Below are 15452 nucleotides of genomic sequence, written 5' to 3' on the forward strand. Positions count from 1 at the left end.
TAAATTATTTATATATAATATAAATTAAATAATATGTTGAATCTAGACCTTTTATTTTTTCAAAATCTAACTGTTGAGATTAATTGATTAGATCTAACGATCAATATTTGATCAAAAAAGATCCAACGGTCATTAGAATAAGAAATAATATATATTAAGTAAGGGTATACCAGTCATTTTCTAAAAAATTAACACCATTAGTTGGATTTAACGGAGAAGGGACGATTGAGCTGAGTTTTACAAAACATATAGGAGCTTTTAGTCTATTTCAAAAATAGAAAGATACTTTTTGCAGACTTTTTAAAATACAAAGGGATTTTATACATTTTATCTTATTTTTTTAAGTCACACACAATTCACGTCACAGAAAGATTTAATAATTGGTTAGTAGCTGCAATAGTTCACTACACTCTAACGATTTTGTTGTGCTGCTATTAATTAGGAGTGATGTAACCTAAGAAAGAGGGCAACAATATTAATGAGGAAGCCAAACAAGTCAAAGAAGCTCACTCTCTTTCTCCACCTCCCAACTCTTACCCTCTTTAATAATGTTTCTGACAAGCAGTTAAGGTTAAGTTTGAGGTTTCATTAATAATTTCAAAATTATGAGTTTTAATCCCATTCAATATATGGGGATGTGTCTTATTTTATGTTAGTGGGTAATTTATAGTCATACTGATGTATTGATTAAATCAAAAATTATTGTATAAGTTGTTGTTTACAATTCTTATATTGATGTATTGATTGAATTGATGTTATGCTAAAAAAACACACTTACACTCTTTAAGACTCACATATTGCCTTCCACAATTAAGTCTATGTATTGTTAGCATAATAAATAGGCTATAGGAAAACAAAATGGTTGAAACATAAATTCACGTAAATATAAACATAATCCAGCATAATTGCTGGCAAAAATTTGCATCTGACATATATGTACTAGTCACATTATATACATATTAGGTTATTTTGTGCGGAAGCGAAATATTTTAGGATACCTACTTTCAGCCATTGATTGAAATGCAAATCTGTAAAGAAAATTGGAAGACTGCAAGAAAAAAGATATTGGATTCTTCTAAAATCTGATGAAATCAAACCGATGGTGTGGTTTCCTTACAATCGCAGAATTTCAGGAAACCCAAGTCTTAAAAGAAAACTCCAACAAAAGCTCAATATTTTTGTGGATCACATAAGGAAAATTGTCATGCAGAGATAAGTCATAGTTCAAATATGCACTAAACAGAAGAGCACATATGTGATAAGCCGTGGATGTGCGTTGAATAGAAATAATCATGTGATAAGCCGCTACCACAATTTATCTCATGTTCGCTCTGACTTCAAAATAATATGTCAAAACCTCAATCATTTCATTTAATTCAATTAACTAGACAACATCTCATTTAAGTTTTTATTCTAATATCCTTGTTTAGCTTAAATCATGTCTAAATTACACCTTATTCAACTATAAAATGTTAAGACTTTGGCTGAATTATTTTTAGTGAATAAAATTAAAATGATTTTTTAGTGACTAACTTCGTGATATAATTTTTTTTTCTTTTTATCTTAAATCCAATCTGATTATTATACTTATTATATCATAAATTATTCTGCTTAATTCTTATATTAATACATAATAAATATCAAACTCTATTAATTTATTATATCATTAATACTTTTAAATTTAAAATTAATAATTCATATAAATAAATATATTGCTGTACACATAGCTTATGATAATTTCAAGAAAGTCATATTAGATGAGATATATATATATATATATAGTGTACTTAAAAGCCATCGTAATTTCTAAATCCGGAAGAATATGAAGCATGAAGTGCCAGTACTTCTCAAAAACCCCAACTCTCAGTGTACTTTGTCTCGGTCTAACTCTGTCATCTTTCCTCAATCTTCCTCCAGTTTTAGGCGACCCAAACGAATCCTACACAAGCTGCGGAGGTCCGTTTAACTGCGGGGAAATCGCCGGTATCGGTTACCCGTTCTGGGGCGGCGGCAGACCGAGAGAATGCGGCCACCCCGCCCTCAAACTCGACTGCGAAAACGGCACCACCACCACCATACAGATAAAGAACGTGAAGTATCGGGTTTTGGGCTTAAATCAGGGGACCCAAATTCTGAAGATCGCGAGGGATGACCTTTCACGAAGCCTCTGTCCACAAGAATTCACGAACACGACTCTGGATCCCGCGCTTTTCGAGTACGCTTCTGGGTATGTGAATCTGACGCTTCTCTACGGTTGCCGGGCTCTCGATTTTCCGGTGCCGTACCAATTCGATTGCCCGGTAAAGGGGGTAAGTGAGAGGAATGGGTACGTCCAGTTCGCGGCGGAGCTTTCGGGGGTGTGCCATGCCAGCGTGGTGGTTCCGGTTAGTTACACGTCTTTCCTCGATCTTAAGGGTTTGGCAGAGGCGGTGGGACAGGGGTTCGAGGTGCGGTTTAAGGTGGGGAGTGGCGGCGCGTGCCGCGAGTGCGAGAATTCGGGTGGGAGGTGCGGCTACGATGTTGCGGGGAAGGAGTTTGTTTGCTTTTGTCCGGATGGGTTGGTGGCGGCGAACAAGACCTGCGCCGCCGGCGTGGTGGTTGGTGCTGGAAGTTACAGCCCGCGGGCGTCGACGGTGGCGCCATCGGCGTCGTCAGGTACGCAGTCGTGTTTATTCGTAATCCATTTTCATGAGCGAAATTTAGAGTAGTATAATGCTGAATTACAGTAACAATGTGTTGGACTCTTTTAAGAAATCTTCAACCTATGGGAATTTGCCAAAAAGATAAGTGAATTTTGATTCTAATTCAGACAAAAACATCATATGATTACAGCATGGCAAGGTCAAGATTAATTAGTAAACTTAGCTTTTAGATGGAGACATATACATTATATCTTTTAAAATTAAAAAACACCGTATTAATTATATATATATTCAATACACAAAGTATTGAATATAACATGTATTTTACTATCCAAATAAATCTTATTTTTGGATAGTTTGGAGCAAACTGCACGGCGCATGACGACTATTTCATGTCTCTAGACTAAGGTCCAAAATCAATATGCATATTAATTTAAATTTAGTAAAGCTGATTCAAAAGGAGTACGTGTTAACACTTTAAAAATCAAATCGTGATTTCAAAAGGAGTACGTGTCAACAATGCGATCGAGACTTTTGACTGCATCTCAACACTTGTATACATAGTTCGAGAAGAGCATTAATATTTGGGAGTTGGGATGGTATAGTTTGGTGGTTGACATTTTGTCTTTTGTTTTATTTTTGTATTTTTACTTTATGAATAATTATATCTATATTTTCTGATCTATAATTTATTTATATAAATTATTTATATTTTTTAAAAAACTATACACACGCACCATTGAAAAGGTCAATATCATTTATATAAATCAATCATATTTTTTAAAAAATTACACATACATTCGCTAAAAACACCAACATCAAAGTATCCGAATTTGAGGGGCAGCCGCAAGAATCTATATATAATATATATGGACCTAGTTCAAACTTCAAACCTCATTAATATAAGCCTTAGTTGGTCCTAATTGTGATAGTGTATATGTAGCTAGTGAGACGGCTCTCAAGTATATTGTTTAGACTAATTCTATTTAGACCCCTCCAAAGCAGTATAATTATACATCACACCCTTTGAGTTTTGGAAATTATATTTTGTCCCTCTTGGAAAATGTTTTGTTGCTAATAAAAGAAAAATCTAATTAACCTTTTCAATTTTGTATCTTATGGGACGGCCTTTATATTTCCTTCATTAAAATACACTTGACAATATTTGGTAGGGGTGTAAGTTAAAATGTAGTGAAGAGAATAAAATATCATTTTGCAATTGCAGGTTTGCAACCAATTCAGATCCACTCCATAGCTACAATAATTTATGGTGAAAAATCTTCCACAACTTTGATAACATATTTTGATCAGATATCAGACTCATAATTGCTATGTTTTTCATTAAATTATAATTTTATTATATATATACATATATATTTAATTTTTAAAAGCGACACTCAATATGCATTCCAATAAAAAATTGGGCTAATCTGACTCATGCCCGTTTGGGACTAGGCCTGTCCTGGGTATCAGCCCAGTCGTGGGTCGGTCCAATTGAGCAGTTATTTGTTTTTAATAATGCATGATATATAATTTTTATTTTATTCTTTTAAGTTGATTATTTTAGTTAGTTTTTTATATTTTGAAACTTAAAAACATTGATCTCTATTGTTCAGCTTCTAAATTTTCAGTAGATTAATCATTAATATACTCTTTGTTTATTTTTTTTAAAGATTATTTTAATTCTTTTTGGGCTTGTTATTATCTAAGTTAATTATTATAAACTTGTTAGTCAAATTATTATTTAAGTTCATTACGCAGTTTAACTTTTTTTCTCTAGTTATACATTTTTGTTTGATTTAATTATTATTTATTTTATAAAACAATCATAATTTTAAGTAGTTAGTTTAAAAAAAAAAAAAACACCTCAATTTCATAAAGAAAAACCAAAAAAAAAGGCAATCAGGCTTGATCCAATCTTCAACCTAGTCGATGCATGGTTTTTGGCATAAAATAAAATCTAATCGAAGCCCATGTAAAAATTTAGGATCATACATGAATAGTATTGGAACAATCTTGGGTTGGATTTTTTAGATTGGTCTGTGTCGATTTTGGGCTGGACTGAAACGATACATATTAGTTACATAAAGATACCAAAATGTGATAAAGGATTTAACCCCATGAACCTTAGTGAATCAACCAAGTAATTGCAAATACGGTTTTTGTTCTAAAACATCCGACGAAGACAGTGCAACAAAAAATGACTAAACGTTCCGATGAAGGAGCTCATATATTTCATCAGCCAACTCGAAAAATACATATCAACCATACAATTCATTCATAGACTGAAATCAAACTTGTCTTAAGTGAACTGCCACCCAACAACCTAGAAAACTAGATCAACTTCTTTGAATAAGCGACACTTCTCATTCGTCTAATAATTAGGTAGAAAACGCTCAACAAACCACCTCCTTTATTGTGATGGGGTTGTCATGGATGATTTCTTGGAATTCTAAGTACCAAACTTCTCTCTCAATTCCAAGTAAAATGAGCCTTTTGGCAATGTCGATCTTCTACTGTAAATCGACGTTGCAACTCATATCGCACTTCACATACACACACGCCGCTTGTATAAAATGTCTCTGTAGTTATAACAATACAAAACGCAACATCCATCTGCGTCCAGTGGCTTTTTCAGCTAGTGAAGTCAATTTTCTTTCAGCCAACTACTTCTAATATCTTCTTCTCATTTCCCTCCAACCACCTGGGCTAATCATGTCATTATAATACTTCTTGTGCATCACCTGCCAAACTGTCATGTTTCCCATGAATTCCCAAAACTTTTCATGCTTTTCCTTCCTTCATCTCCTGTTCACCGTAAACCTCCTGCTTCTGCTTCAATTCCCTGTTGGATCCAGCAACCCTGAACAATTCTACAAGACATGTGGTGACACATTCAGCTGCGGCAATGCAATCACCGGAATCAGGTACCCGTTCCGGGGATCTAACAGTCCTCCGTACTGTGGCCATCCAAGTTTCGTCCTCACCTGTGATGATCAGAACAATGTAACGACAATTGATATCATGAACATGACGTATCGGGTGCTGAATATCAGTCAAACTACCCAAACAATGAGGATTGTCAGGGAGGATATCATGGAGGGGACTTGTCCACAAGAAATGGTGAACACTACTCTGGACTACTCTATCTTCGACTATGCTTCTATGTACACGAATTTCACGTTTTTGTATGGCTGCCCTGAGTCGAAACTTCCTGGCTTAAGCCCTATTTCTTGTGGGAACAACGGTGTTTACATGTTCCCTGGAATTCAAAGCCCTGGAAGCTGTAATGCTAGTGTCATGGTTCCAGTACTTGTAACAGGAGGTGGAGCTGGAGGATCTGTGAATGCTACAGGGTTGGATCAAGTCCTCCAGCGGGGCTTTGAGATTAGGTGGAAGATTGGTGGCAAAGCTTGCAGTGATTGTGTCAAGTCAAGGGGTCATTGCGGGTATAATTTTGATGGCAATCAAACAACATGCTTTTGCCCTGATCCACCGTACGTTTCTGATACTTGCCCAATGGATAGTGAAGCCTCACCGGGCAATGCACAATCTCCAGGTACGTATTTTTTTACAATGGAATTTCTCATTCCATGCTGAGATTGAAAACTAGAGACATTCTGCCAAAACGTCTTCTAGGAATCTAGTTGTCATGTCTGAGAGATAAGCTTGAAGTGCGACAATTACTGGTAGAACCAGATTATGAGACAGGAAGTGGGGAAAAACTCATTCTGAGCTCGGATCCAACCTAGTGCAAACAGCAAACATTCTAGGTTCAATCAACAATTTGGACTAGGAAACTTGACACTGCGACTTGAATGTAGTTTAGCTTTCTACCAACTGAACTTGGAATCTTTCACAATTCTCTGCATCAAAACATGTTCTAGATTAATAACAGTTTTCACCAACCTCAGTGCTTGTAGGTTGCCGGCTTTCTCTTTGCAGATAACAAAGTCCCAGCACTTTCTTTCAAGCCATGTCTAGTTCTTGATTTCGTTATCCTGAATCTTCTTATTGTCTTTCAGGTTGCCTTTACCCTTCATGACCGAAAATATATAACATACGAGGATATTTCTCTATATTTCTACCACCAAACAGAACTGTTGGCTGCTTGATGATTTAACAACACGTGAAAAACGCGTTCTCCCAATATATTTTCATATACTCAGTTTCCAGGATACATAATCTGAAATCACTTGGAGAATTGCATACTGAATGTGTGAAATCAACGTAACAATCTTTGAAATATGAAGAAATCCAGTTTCCTATTGGTCACTTTGTGAATCTGTATATCAGTACATAAAGACCAGTGTTTAATTTTAATGTTGTAGCTTAACATAGATGCCGGTTACGATTTGTTTTGTCCGAGTCCGGAAAATGTGACAAATCTGAATATGATAAAAGATAATACACCCAACTTGGTTGACTTTAAAGTCTTTAACAGGGTTGATATTTCGGAAACAACTATAGGCTGATTATTTTTGACTAACTCTACTTTTTACCATCCGTTCAATTCTCGACACTTTACTGAGAAGAGTTGTACGTTTCCAATAAAGAAGGCAACCCAGTTTGTTTTCATTAGAATAAGTCCACCATCCAATTCCAACAGAAGCTTCCATTTCGTGGAAAAGCCTACACAAACAGCCAATCTCTCTCAATTCTCAGTCTTCCCCACGTTATAGACAAATTCATTATTCAAATCAAAACCCATCCATCCTAAAAAACCATCTTCGTTTTTCACAGGTTTCTATAACCATAAAAAATGAACCCGAAATTCAATCAAGAACTTCTCCCCTTGATCGTAGCGATCGTCCTGTTTATACAAATCCCGAGCTATTCCTGTCAAAATGATTCGCAGTATCAAACCTGTAGCCAGCCATTTCAGTGTGGCAGCCTCAGGGAGATAGGCTACCCATTCTGGGGCGGCAACCGGCCCGTCTCCTGCGGCTACCCGGGCTTCCAGATCAACTGCCAATCCAACATCCCCTTACTCAACATATCATCAACATTCTATCGAGTGCTCAACGTTGATAACACGACTCGAACTCTCAGGATTGCAAGAGAAGACCTGTGGGACACTATTTGTCCTACGTTATTCTTCAACACAACTTTGAATTTCAGCCTGTTCGATTTTTCCTCTGCTGCTAATGACCAGAATATCACTCTGTACTATGGCTGCGGCACGAATCAGCTGCCCCCTGGAACGCCTGTCCCCTTTCAGTTCAGTTGCAACGTGAACGGAGTAAATACCTTAAACTTTTACACGACGGCGGAAGCATCCGGGCAGGGAAATGGTGTCACATGCAGCAGTAATATTTATGTTCCGGTGAATCGAAGGGCGGCCAGGGATTTGACAAATCTTGAGACTGCATCGGCAAATCTTTTACAGGACGCGCTTAGGAGCGGGTTTACGATTCAGTGGTCGGCGAATAATGATAACTGCAATGGTTGCGCGAGATCGGGAGGGTTGTGTGGGTATAATGAGGGCACGACGGCGTTTGCCTGCTACTGCACTGACCGGGTTCATGAATTCACCTGCGATGATTCCCGACCTGGAAACGGTACGTAACAACTGATTCTTCCTCCCCTGTTTTCTTCATTTTTAGCTGCTAGCTCTACATGATTTCCTTTTGTCGACGGAGACGTCTGCTTTGCTCTTTCCAAGAAAACAGTCTCTTCTCCGATCCTCGTCGTCCCTAACTCTGATTTATGAAAATTCCCCAGGTTTTGAGTGTTAGATTCATGACATGGGGTTTTCTCGTTTCAATTTTTCTAATTAAGGGTCATAAATTTCTTGAAAATCTTCAACGTTTTCTTGAAAATTTTGTGCTGCTCAAGTTTCTTTGACCTTCACAATCTTCACACAGTGCAGAGTTCTGACAGAGCTGATTCCCTCAACGCGTTTTGAACGTCTGAATTTGACCTTTAAGTTTTCTTATTGTCCATGTGTTTACACGTGAATATATATCTTGATATTTCTCAAATTCGTATAAATAGAACAACCATTAAATTATCTCAACTATTTTCATAGTATAATTTTAGTCTATGATGTATATACTGAATTATTTGGATATGATATATGATACTGTAAACAACATATTCAATATTTAAGAAAAGTTTCAAAAAATTAAAAAAACACACACATATATATATATCTTTAATACGAAGTCATATTTAATTTTTAACACATGGATTAAATGTATCTACCTCCATAAATTATAATTACGTAACACAAAAACATAATAATCGTAAACATAAATTAATTTACAACGCCAAATATTCTTAATTATATTATAGAGAGATAATATTAATGTTTGTTTCAAACTTTGTCATTTATTTTAATTTTGTGAAATTTGTACTTTGTCGTATATAATTGTTTTTCAATCAATTTTCTGTTGGAAAAACATCACATGTAGTACACATGTGATATTTAAAAATAATATAAGTAAAGTACAAATTTATTAAAATTGAGTTGATAAGTTGCCGGAAAAACAAAAAAAAAATAACAAAATATAAAAATATACGTAACTTGAACGACAAATTATAATCTACCATATATTATTATATTTAATAATTTCAATATATATAGCGTTGATAACTTGAATTTTGTGTTTCCTACCATAAACTACTACTCCACTCATTAGCTTAGGCAGGTACTATTAGAAATGAATCTGATGCTGACCTCCTCCCCCCTCTACTTCCAATTTATTAATCTTTACACTTAATATTTTAAAACAATTATTATTATAACAACAATGCTGGCAATGGCAAACCTAATTCTGTCAAAACTGGTGTGCTGTGAAGTCAACAAATATACACCCATCTCACTGCCCCTCCTTTCAAAATTATTGGTTGCTTCCCAAATTAATATTTTCAAATAGTTAAAACTTTAAAACATCATTATCTCATGCAAAATCTTGCTCTTAATCTGATTTACTTTGCTAATAATCTTTCATTAATACTCATAATTAATTGATAATACTAATCTTGTAATATATGTTTGTTTTATTACAAACAAACAATCAGCGGCTGCTCCGGGAGGAAACCAAATTGTTCAAAGTTCAACGTTTCTGTCAACCTTCTTCATCCCCTAACCAAAAATGTCTTCCTCTCTTTCCTCTCTCCTCATCACATTCACCGCCGCCCTCCTCGCAGTGGCGTTTTCCCAGCCCACCTACCCCAACTGCAACCTGACCTTCTCCTGCGGGCCCATCATCAATATTACCTACCCCTTCACCGGCGGGGACCGCCCCGCTTATTGTGGCCTCCCGCACTTCGCTCTGACGTGCCGGAACAACATTACCGAGTTGATTCAGGACTCGGTCGCCTACCGGGTTCTGCAACTCGATCAAACTCAGAGGACCCTCATCCTCTCCCGCTCCGACCTTTACAATAACACCTGCCCCTCGGAGTTCCACAACACTACTCTCAACTCCACTTTTTTTTCCTCCGATGGTCCCCTGAACGAGGCCCTCACTCTGTTCTACGGCTGCAACACTTCCGGGATGACTGTCAGGCCTTACAATCTTTTCACTTGTAATACCACGGGTTTGAATTTTACCGACGCTTATCATTTGATCGGGCCGGTGCCCCGCGACCCGATTCTTAGTATCGTATCTTGTAGCATGAGTGTTAGCGTCCCCGTTCTGAGGGCTGCTGGGAATCGACTCACGAATTCGCAGCTGAGTCTTGGGGAAGCACTGATGCAAGGTTTTAGTGTGAATTATAGCGATCCTTATCAGAGATTGTGTTCTGAGTGCAGTAGATTGGGTGCGCAATGCGGGTTTGATTCGGTAATGGGTCAACCTGTTTGTATTTGTGGCGATAGGCCTTGTCCTGTTTCTTTGACACTTCCCCCGGAAGGTAGTCCTAATGCTACGAGGCCTCTTCTAGGTAATTCGGCCTTTTTACATATCAGTACATTTAGTGAATTTGGAACGAGAACTTTCTTGCCTCAGGTTGATTGTACTAACTTGTGGAGCATCCTGTTATTGATTATACATTGCAAAGCATGTGAAAACTGTGACTATTTAACTATCATTTCTGTCAAACGTTGCAATGACAGTGAAGAAGAAATCTTGTGAGCAGTAAAGACTATGTTGTTTTCGAGTGTTTTGATACTTTGCTAGCAGTTTTATACTGCATTACGTAATTGACTGTTTATTTTGTTATGTCTAAGCCCTTCTGTATTTGAACTTCTTGCTGAATTTATCCGGATCTTTGTGCTCTGTCAATTTGATATTTGAACATTTTGATTTTGTTTCCCTCTAAAACTAACATGATGAGCTGATCTTTTGGAAATTTTAAAGAGAATTGCCACTCACATAGCAAGAGCAGTAATACTTGTGATGTAATGGTTTGATGTGACAAATCCTGATTCAGATAAGAACTTTCAGCAATCTATAAGTAACATGATCTTGAGTACTTTTGAATCTTTGTTGTCTTGACTATTCGGGTTTCTGAACCCTGTGCATTGTCCGATTCTTGATCTTTCAAATATTTGTTTGCATCAGCAGCACTTCTGTTCTCTCTAATTGTGTTGGATGAACGAATTGTATATTTACACTTTATCGACAGTATTTACTCTTATCATGCGATCTAACAATTTGGGATCTCATGGCTACTGCAGAAAACAACTCAAATTTGGGAAGGAATATTGGTAAGGCATCATTCTAAAATAGTTTTCCTTTACCAAACTAGTTGGCTTCAGATACTGAAAGTCATCATGTTTCTGTCTGTGTCCAGGCCTTCCGATAGGTGGGGCAGTTCTTGCTGGTGTTGGCTTAGGATGGTTAATTTTCTATTGTCGGCAGCGGAGGAAACAACGTCTTGCTGCTCAATCAGCCCAAGCTGCAAGCAAGGAAATTTCAACCGAGGCTTCAAGCAAACCACTCTCAACACCTCCTTCAACTCAATTTGCCAAAAGCATCCCTTCATATCCGTCTTCAAACTCTGATCTTGGTAGGGACAGCACATATTATGGGGTGCAGGTGTTTAGCTACGCAGAACTTGAAGAAGCTACTGATAATTTTAGTACTTCTCGAGAACTAGGTGATGGTGGATTTGGCGCAGTATATTATGGTAAGAATACGACTCACTGACCCGATTTTGTCAAATACAAGAGCTCCCTTGACATATCTGTTTTTTGAACAGGGGTGCTGCCTGATGGCCGTGTTGTTGCTGTTAAACGCTTATACGAGAACAACTTCAAGCGTGTGGAGCAGTTTATGAATGAAGTTGGGATCCTGACTCGATTAAGACACCAGAACCTTGTGACCCTCTATGGATGCACATCCAAGCGTAGCCGAGAATTATTGCTTGTTTATGAATATGTACCAAATGGAACGGTAGCTGATCACCTCCATGGAAAACGTGCAAACTCTGGCTTGCTGTCTTGGGCTGTTCGGCTGAACATTGCCATTGAAACAGCCGAAGCACTGGCTTATCTCCATAAATCTGACATCATTCATCGAGATGTCAAAACCAATAATATTCTTCTAGACAATGATTTTCATGTCAAAGTTGCTGATTTTGGACTGTCGAGATTATTCCCTAACGACGTCACTCATGTCTCAACAGCTCCACAAGGGACTCCTGGCTATGTTGATCCCGAGTACTACCAATGCTACCAGCTCACAGAAAAGAGCGATGTATACAGCTTTGGAGTAGTTTTAATCGAGCTTATATCATCACTCCAAGCCGTGGACACCAACAGGCACCGCCATGACATCAACCTAGCTAATATGGCTATTAACAAGATCCAAAATCATACACTGCACGAGTTAGTCGACTCAAGTCTTGGCTTCGAGACAAACAGTATCGTGAGAAGAATGGCTACATTAGTTGCGGAATTAGCTTTCCGATGTTTACAGCAGGAGAGAGATATGAGACCCTCGATGGAAGAAGTGCTGGAGGCTTTGAGAGGGATTCAAAACGAAGATCTGAACGCCCACAAGGTAGAAATCGTCGACATATTGGTGGATGAAGACACCGAACCACTGAAGGGTGGGGTTACCCCGCCATCTCCAGATTCAGTCTCCACCGAGAAATGGGCAAGTGGCTCAGCACCAAATTCCAGTGGGTGAGCTATCCTTTCATCTTCTCAGTGCTCTGTATTCATATGTACGTAGATGATACAACACTTGTTGAAGATTTTACCATATTTCAACTATTTGCATGTTTTAGCTCATCATGTGCATAAAATTACATAGTTTTTGACAGCAAGCTTCAAGGGAATGTACATAGTTACATGGAGCTATGTTCTTATTTATTTTATACATATAAGTTTTGCTGATTAAGATGAATGTTTCCAGCATCATGTAATGGATGAGAAGTATTCTTATGTCATGTGATAGTGGGAGTAAGTGTGAAACGGACAAGTTACTTGACACAACAGACATTCACTGCAAGACTGAAGATTGTGGAGCAAAATTTTGTCCCTCAGACATCAGAATGTTTATACTTGTTTTGTGTCTTCTAGACTAGAGTTGGAAAGATAGAACACACCTTGATTACTTCATGCACTTGTAATAACTCGAATCTGACTTCTGCATCCATAATTTATACGTTAATTTCTATTTTTAGGACATTCTCAAAATTAGACATTAGACCATTTCTTCCCACAGATCCTTATCCTATTCTTTGTAAGCATGTGGGCTTCAGTCCAAAAACTTGTGCTTGATCCTTTTGCAGAAAAGATAAATATAAACTACATCTACACCTTTGACGGTTGATTTAATTAAATATATACTTTTGTTAGATTGAAAATGATAATTACCTTCAATGAAATTTCAAAACATTACTAACCCAATCATAAAAATCTTTGTTTTATTACATGAACAAAAATATATTAAGTAAAATTCAGCAAAATGTCCAAAATAGATAATAGTATATTGTTCCCTTCATATCACATGTTACCGTGTTTCCTTCACCATCTTCACTTTAAAATAGTGTGATGCGGACAAAGTAATTAACGATGTATTATTTAATATTTAATCCAAATGACATTTTAATCCGATAAAATTGTCAAATTGTAATCAAAATCTTATGAGGGGAATTTTTGAAATGAAGGAATTGAAAATTTTTGATATAATAATTTAAATCAAATCTCAACTATTGTTGATATAATATACCCTCAAAAAATAAAATAAAAAGTTCACAAAAACATGAATGTGTGTTTTATTTTTTCAACTAAAAAAATTAAGAAATCAAAATAAAAAAAGACCCAGATAAAGTCTATCTCAAATACCTAAGTTAATTACAAAATAATACTAAAATACAAATAATACTTTACTAAGAAAATATTATCTTTTATGATATAATAAACAAATATCCCCATATTCACAGTGATAAAAAGAATTTCCAATTGCCGGCCTTTAATAATTAACAGGAAAAGGAAAAGAAGGAAGTGTGGGCCAGAGCACCAGGCATCTCGCCACGTGTAAGAATAATAGTGGAATCGGGTTGAAGCCTCAAAAGACCCACCCGCAGAATAAAATAGACTCCTGCGACCCCCCCCCCCCCCCCGCCACTCCATCCGTATTCTGAATTATTCCACTTCCACTTTCTCTCTCTATCCTTTTCTCTTTTCCTTTGCATCACTCACTCCCATACTCCTCTACTTCCCTTCATACGTATACATACACAATACACACACACACACACCAATAACATGCCCAAATCTCACTTTTCCCTTCTCTCCCTCTTCACCACCCCTTAAGTCCTTAACTATATTTTTTTCCCAAATCCTTTTGGTTTTATCTCAATCCGTCTAACCGAATTCTAGATTGCAGCTGGGGGTTTAGTAACATCGGAAAATTATGGCAACTCTGCAGAAATTCAAGCTATTGGCGACCCAATGCGCGGTTGCCGGCAGCCCTACCAGAAGCCCATCCACCAGCCCAGTAATCCACCTCCGCCGCCGAAAAACTCTTCGTATGCTGCTCAGCCGCGCCGGAGGGGGCAGCGGGAGGAGGCTGCCTCCCAGATGCGACGACGGCTCTCCGGATCGGACGGTGAGCAGCGAAGAGGGAAGGTCCCCGGAGAAGAGTAAGGCGCTGTTGGTAAGCCACAAGCTGAAGGATTTGTTTGTCTCCTCACCTCCGGCGTTAGGAGAGAGAGACTCGGAGAATGTGAGAGAAGGGTTGTTGATGCCGTCGAGCGGCGGAGCGATCGGCGACTTGAGGAGAGGCGTTGCCCGCTCGCTACGGCCGCTGTCGGCGACGTTGCGGCAGCGGCTGTTGAGGAGGGCTTGGCGACCTGTGCTCGTCGCCATACCTGAGTAACAGTACCGTGATAATCTGTATGGACAATAAGGGCAATAGAGTATAACGTTTTTGTTTTTATTGTAATTCAGTATTTTGGAAATTTTGGCATTTTGTTTTATTTTATTTGTTATTATCCCAAAGAATTTTAGAATATTTTTTATTAAAAGGCATCAATTTCTAAATGCACGACCTATTCAGCACAATGATAATTAAGTGTTCAATTTTTCACTTAAAATGTCGCGAGTTTTAAACTCATTAAGATCATACATGTCGTCACCTTGTATGAATGAATTATTGACAACGATTCATCATCATCATGAAATAGCAATCGTCAATTCATAATACTTAATTGAACAAAAACTGTGTTTGATTTATTGGTATATTGATAGGTCTATGATAATTAAGTTGTCTCGACAATTTTCAATGAAAATAACATTTTGCAATAATTAAGTTTATGTAATTGGGGTAAGCTAGCACGTGTTTATTCCAACCTAACTTTTGAATTATTTAAGTATATATATATATATATATATATATATATTAG

At 37.4% G+C, this 15452-nt stretch overlaps 2 protein-coding genes across 5 annotated transcripts; both read left to right on the plus strand.

The window, feature by feature from the left end:
* Positions 1815-13225, plus strand: LOC105177925 (LEAF RUST 10 DISEASE-RESISTANCE LOCUS RECEPTOR-LIKE PROTEIN KINASE-like 1.3). Of its 4 annotated transcripts, none has more exons than XM_011101230.2 (4): positions 1815-2655; positions 11272-11301; positions 11388-11723; positions 11796-13225. In XM_011101230.2, the coding sequence occupies exons 1-4, from the start codon at positions 1830-1832 to the stop codon at positions 12725-12727; spliced, it is 2124 nt and encodes a 707-aa protein (XP_011099532.1). In that variant the 5' UTR covers positions 1815-1829; the 3' UTR covers positions 12728-13225. The 4 variants fall into 4 exon arrangements, with proteins under 4 accessions (XP_011099532.1, XP_020554909.1, XP_020554910.1 ...); XM_020699250.1 differs by lacking the exon at positions 1815-2655 and adding an exon at positions 4878-6201; XM_020699251.1 differs by lacking the exon at positions 1815-2655 and adding an exon at positions 7130-8203.
* Positions 14171-15048, plus strand: LOC105177926. The gene has a single exon (XM_011101235.2). The coding sequence runs from the start codon at positions 14462-14464 to the stop codon at positions 14924-14926; it is 465 nt and encodes a 154-aa protein (XP_011099537.1). The 5' UTR covers positions 14171-14461; the 3' UTR covers positions 14927-15048.

This window comes from Sesamum indicum, linkage group LG15 (genome assembly GCF_000512975.1).
Source record: "Sesamum indicum cultivar Zhongzhi No. 13 linkage group LG15, S_indicum_v1.0, whole genome shotgun sequence".
Classification (NCBI taxonomy): Eukaryota; Viridiplantae; Streptophyta; class Magnoliopsida; order Lamiales; family Pedaliaceae; genus Sesamum; species Sesamum indicum.